At 40.6% G+C, this 5,893-nt stretch overlaps 1 protein-coding gene across 4 annotated transcripts in view; it reads left to right on the forward strand.

The window, feature by feature from the left end:
• Positions 1-3,249, forward strand: part of mdm1 (Mdm1 nuclear protein) — a 14,096-nt gene extending 10,847 nt beyond the window's left edge. For 3 of the 4 annotated variants that reach the window (XM_014032751.1, XM_014032753.1, XM_014032752.1), the window contains exons 12-16: positions 604-686; positions 1,284-1,345; positions 1,415-1,664; positions 2,899-2,961; positions 3,046-3,249. In XM_014032751.1, the coding sequence (XP_013888205.1) occupies positions 604-686; positions 1,284-1,345; positions 1,415-1,664; positions 2,899-2,961; positions 3,046-3,155 (568 nt within the window). In that variant the 3' untranslated portion in view covers positions 3,156-3,249. Of the gene's footprint in view, positions 1-603; positions 687-1,283; positions 1,346-1,414; positions 1,665-2,898; positions 2,962-3,045 lie in introns of those variants that run through there. The other variant, XM_014032754.1, reaches the window with a different exon arrangement.
• The last annotated feature ends 2,644 nt before the right edge of the window (positions 3,250-5,893 follow it).

Here is a 5,893-nt window from a genome sequence, read left to right on the forward strand (position 1 = left end):
GATATTGTCCAAGATTAACCTTCAGGGTGGATATAGCTCGCTAGCAGCCTCGCACCGAGGACCTATCCACGTCATCATTTACCCAGAATGCTTTGTGTGGAAATAAAATGGCTCAATCCGACTTAAAATATATTTTAAAAAATATAAAAACTAAACAGCCTACAGTATTTTTAGTCTTTATTTTACAGTTAAAATAAATGTTTGTCAAATAAAGTTTAATGTTACAACTAATGGATCCCTTTAAACAGCCTTCAGCTGAATATAAAGATATGCAGAACCAGGAGAGACGAACTGTAATTTTTCTGCCTCCTAAAGACTTCAAGTTCACAACAAAATGTATTTGATGACTAAAAAAGAGGATTTTGTATCGTGTCTTTAAATCAGCTTTTAGTGTTTAAAACTTTATTATAATTCATATCTAGTTTCTCGGTTCAGCTCCGCCTGCAGTGCATGCTGGGTAATGTAGTGAAGTGGATTCAGGCCCTGTCTGCTGACAGAAGGAGTCTGATGTGATTTCAGATCCAAACAGCGCCTGGTTTCAGAAAGTGTGTCAGAGGTGTTCAGATGAAAGCTGGTTTCTCAGTAACTGTTTTCTGTGAGCAGAGACGAGGGCAGGTTACCAACCCCGAGGATGAAAACGAGGCCGGTTCAGAGGACTCACCACGACCTCACCACACCAGCCACAGGTGAACATTCGCTGAGTCGTGAAGCATCGCACCGATCCCTAAGCTTCACACGGTGACACGCAAACTTTACCGTTTCATCTGATGTTCACGACACGTTCAAGATCAAWCATCAGTTTAGCAGGAATTAAAGTTCATTTCTTGTTAGAAAACTGTGAGAGCTTCAAAAAACTGAACTCAGCAGTTAGATTAAAGAGTTTCCYCCGTTTTTACTTTATTTAGGACATGATGGTTACAGGAAGATTAGAGGTTACGTTGAGGTTTAAAAGACCTAAAAAACTTTCCGAGAAAACGGCTCGTATGATTGATGGAAAATCAAATTTCACCTCTAACTGCAGAAAATCCATCGGAGTCTGGGACACAGGTTGTTTGTTCTGARTGATTATTTTCCAGCTTCACAGTAAATCTGAAAGTTTTAAACCTCTGACTGTTGAGCACAAGGGGCGGAGCCATCATCATCTCCAGACTTCGGCTTGAACTGTTAGCTTAAACGTTCTTTTTCCAACTTCACGGTCATTCAAAGCAAATTTAAATAAGTGCTTAAGTCATTTTTATATGTTGAAATTTAACAACAGATGTGTTGATCTGTTTGACCTCCAGGGGGCGCCATACTTGTGGGCAAACTGCAGAACACAGACAATTCCTCTGCAAACAAGCAGCAGGTACTAAATATGATAAAACACCTCAAATGTTAAATAAACTGTTGCTCAGGTGACTCTACCTGTGTCCAGAAAGGTGGCATGGACGTTTTYGTGACGACAGGGGCGGAGCCTGGCRCCAACTCGCCAGCCAGACGCAAAGAGGCGTGGTCAGAGAACGTTCCCAGCCCCTCCCCCGAGCACAAATCAGCCTCCAGCCTGMTGGGTAAACCACTCAGGACAAAGCAGGCGTCCCCCTCACCTGTAGCCCCGCCCCCTTTAACCTCCCCGCCACAACATGGCATCCATGGCTCCATGAGACACCCGGACTTCCAGCACAATGGTGAGAACCAAACTCCTGATGAGGTGTTTTAAYCACTGTTGATGGAAATCAGGAAGCATTAAGGTCAGTGCAGCTAGTCGCTAATTAGGTTATATGGCTAATTAGATTATAGGGCCTTTTAGCTTATGTGGCTAATTAGCTTATGTGGCTATAGGGCCTTTTAGCTTATGTGGCTAATTAGCTTATGTGACTAATTAGCTTATAGGGCCTTTTAGCTTATGTGGCTTATTAGTTTATGTGGCTTATGTGGCTTATTAGCTTATAGGGCCTTTTAGCTTATGTGGCTAATTATCTTAGTTTATATGGCTAATTAGCTTATGTGGCTTATTAGTTTATGTGGCTTATGTGGCTAATTAGCTTATAGGGCCTTTTAGCTTATGTGGCTTATTAGTTTATGTGGCTTATGTGGCTAATTAGTTTATAGGGCCTTTTAGCTTATGTGGCTAATTATCTTAGTTTATATGGCTAATTAGCTTATGTGGCTTATTAGTTAATGTGGCTAATTAGCTTATGTGGCTAATTAGCTTATGTGGGTTATTAGTATATGTGGCAAATTAGTTTATGTGGCTAATTAGTTTATGTGGCTAATGAGCTTATGTGGCTAATTAGCTTATGTGGGTTATTAATTTATGTGGCTAATTAGCTTATGTGGCTAATTAGCTTATGTGGGTTATTAGCTTATGTGGCTTATTAATTTATGTGGCTAATTAGCTTATGTGGCTAATTAGCTTATGTGGGTTATTAGCTTATGTGGCTTATTAGTTTATGTGGTTAATTAGCTTATAGGGCCCTTTAGCTTATGTAGCTTATTAGTTTATGTGGCTCATGTGGCTAATTAGCTTATAGGGCCTTTTAGCTTATGTGGCTAATTATCTTATTAGTTTATATGGCTAATGAGCTTATGTGGCTAATTAGCTTATGTGGGTTATTAGCTTATGTGGGTTATTAGTTTATGTGGCTTATTAGTTTAGATGGGACAGACCCATACGAGAACAAGAACGGGGCTCAGGTTGTTTTATTACAGCTGATTGTTAAAAAGAACTTTTATATTTGAGTGTTTTTGTTTTGAGACAAACACCCCGGCCCGCTCGGTGTAAAGGAGGAGTGTTAGATAACAAAGGTGGATTTTCCCCTTCACTTCCTTCTGCTCCTCTCCGTGGATCAGATTTCATAATCCATCTGACAAACTGGACCAGAGGAAGAGGAGGTAAACAATCTGCTCGTTTCTCGGCAGGTGAACTGGGTCTGAGGTCCAGGGAGCAGCCGTGTTCCAGAGGAGGCTGCGGTTCAGACGAAGGTGATCCTCCTCCTCATCATCAATGAATTTAAAATAACCAGAGCTTCACATTAAATCTGTTGTTTCTCACATTCTGACACCCAGACGATCAGCTCTCGGTGATGTCGTGGCGCTCGGCCGCCTCCTGCTCTGCAGCGTCGGCCATCTTGAAGCGTGCTCAGAGGAGGCGGGAGGACTTCTGGGGGAAGAGATGACCTCATTTCATGTGTTTATTTATGAATCATGTTGCAGAAATTAGTCTGAATCATGTCTTTTTGTAGAAAAATTAAAAGATGTTTTTGATAAAGATGTTTTGCTTYAGTTGATAACTTTTAAAGAAACATGGCTTCAGGTTTTAGTGACGGTCGTTCCAACTTCCTGTCAGTTTTAAAGATAAAGGAAGTGGCGGCGCTGATGCATTAAAGGTTGATGATCTGTATTTATTGGTTTATTTTTTGGAAAATTCCCAGGTTCTCTCTTTCTGAGGCTGTCAYCTGTGTCATGAAGCTGTAATCTTTAGAAAGTTTTTAGTCTCTGATCACCTGCTGCAGGTAAGAAAACGGAACAACAAAAATCCCTGYTTCACGTGTCTCCAAACAAAAAAACAACAGCAACATAAATAATGACCAGATCTGTCAGAGCTTTAAAAAYCTAAGTCGTTGCAGTTTTAATTGAAACTTAAATTTTATTAAAASTGAATGATGTCAGCTCGCTGCGGCGGCCATCTTGGCTTCCCATGACTCCCTCCACAGAGCTTCACTGAACTCCAATGAGCAAAAACCCAAAATGTCTGAGGCGACGTCAGCGCAGAGGAAGAACAAACACTCACTTCCTGCGGCCTGACGGGTCACGCTGTAAAGCAAAGAGTTGACTGTGAATTCCCCTCATAACGCCGCCGTACAGAACAAACGGTGGAGCTGACGGAGGCGGGCGCTCCTGCCGCGCCGCCGCAGGAAGTGTGACGACGCGCTRACCGGCTGAAGTCTGGGTGGATTCTTCCCAGGAGATCATTTTACTCTTCAAATAAAAAACTAAAGGTTTTATATGAATCATCAAAACTTGTTTATTTAAACTGAATCCGACATTTTCAACAAATAAAAACAAGCATGATGTAATCTACATCAGRTTAACGATGTTTTGTTTGGAAAGTTTTAGTTTTAAACAGGAAATTCAACTTTTTTCCAAACTTAATTCTAAAATCTTTCCTCAGTCTGGCCTATTTTTAGTCTCAGATGTAAAATAAAAGGTTTATATGAAATCAGCATGTCCACGTTTATAATAAATACCTGTTAGAGCTCAGAGTGTGTTGACTCTCCGCTACTACCACTCCTAACTTTAGCCCATTTTCTGCTAAACTAACTGGAGTTAAGAAAAACATAAACTCTTGGGTGTCCTGAAAGGCGCTTTATAAATAAAATGCATAATTATTATTATTATTAATCTCATTAAAGTAAAAAAATGTCCAGGTCCAGAGTTAGTACTGTCTGAGCTCCAGCTGGGTTGGACTGTCCCAAAAACCTGGTCCTGTGAGCCGAGAGGGTGCGGCCCAAGAAAGAAGCTGCTGGAGTCCTGAACCACAGAAGCCAGGAGGAAACCTGAACATTTGGTTCAAATCAAACAACCGGTCCACAACGACCAGCACCTGTAAGAACTGCAGGTTTGGTCCAGCCTGTGGTTCAGAAAGTAGAGCAGGTGGTTTGATTTCCAGCTCTTTAAAATGTCTTTACGCAAAAWTATTCAACTGGATTGAGAAATTTCCTGTGTGTGTAAATCATTGTGATGYAATGGAGACTTGTTGTGTAACAAACATTAATGTACAGAGTCACAATGACCTCAGGGTTCAACCAGAGGTGAGTTTCTCTGAAAACAACCACAAAATTTATCAGCAGACACTCAAACTGGAATCTTTGCTTTTCGTTTTTTGTAAGACAGGAAGTGTTCAGTTGGACCAAAAAACACCTGATGTCAGAGGACTTACAAGGACTGCATCATTAGTTGAGTCTGCATTAAATGGTTTTTATATCTGCACTGCCTGGCCAAACAGGAAATCACCACAAATAAATAAATAAATAAATAAATAAATAAATAAATAAATAAATAAGTTCACACATTATTATTTGTTGGACCACCTTTAACTTAGATTACGGCCCACATCCTCTGTAGCATTGTTTGATAATCTTCTGTAATGACAGATTTATTTCATCTAGTGTTGCATTAATGTTTCACCAACATCTTTCATTGATGATGGTGAGTCTGACCTTCTCCAGCACATCCCAAAGACTCTCAATGGACTCTGTGGAGCCAATCCATGTGTGAAAAGGATGTCCCATGCTCCCTGAACCACTCTTTCACAATAAGAGCCCRRTCAATCCTGTCTTTGTCCACTTGGACTATGGCCGGACCATCAGGGAAGACACTTCAGGTGGACATTTGTTTTGGGCCAGGCAGTGTATTACTGCTGCATTAATGATGTGAGTCAAAATAAGTCAGTGTTCACTTTTGTTTGCTGTGCCAGTGTTCACTATTGTTTACAGATTAAGTACTCACAGTATTGTCTGCAGAGTCAGTGTTCACTATTGTCTGCAGAGTCAGTGTTCACTATTGTTTGCAGGGTCAGTGTTCACTATTGTTTGCAGAGTCATTGTTCACTATTGTTTGCAGGGTCAGTGTTCACTATTGTTTGCAGAGTCATTGTTCACTAATGTTTGCAGAGTCATTGTTCACTACTGTTTGCAAAGTCATTGTTCACTATTGTTTGCAAAGTCATTGTTCACTATTGTTTGCAGAGTCATTGTTCACTATTGTTTGCTGTGTCAGTGTTCACTATTGTTTGCAGAGTCATTGTTCAGTATTGTTTGCAGAGTCTTTGTTCACTATTGTTTGCAGTGTCAGTGTTCACTATTGTTTGCAGAGTCAGTGCTCACTATTGTCTGCAGGGTCAGTGTTCACTATT

This window comes from Austrofundulus limnaeus, unplaced genomic scaffold, assembly GCF_001266775.1.
Source record: "Austrofundulus limnaeus strain Quisiro unplaced genomic scaffold, Austrofundulus_limnaeus-1.0 Scaffold1529, whole genome shotgun sequence".
NCBI lineage: Eukaryota > Metazoa > Chordata > Actinopteri > Cyprinodontiformes > Rivulidae > Austrofundulus > Austrofundulus limnaeus.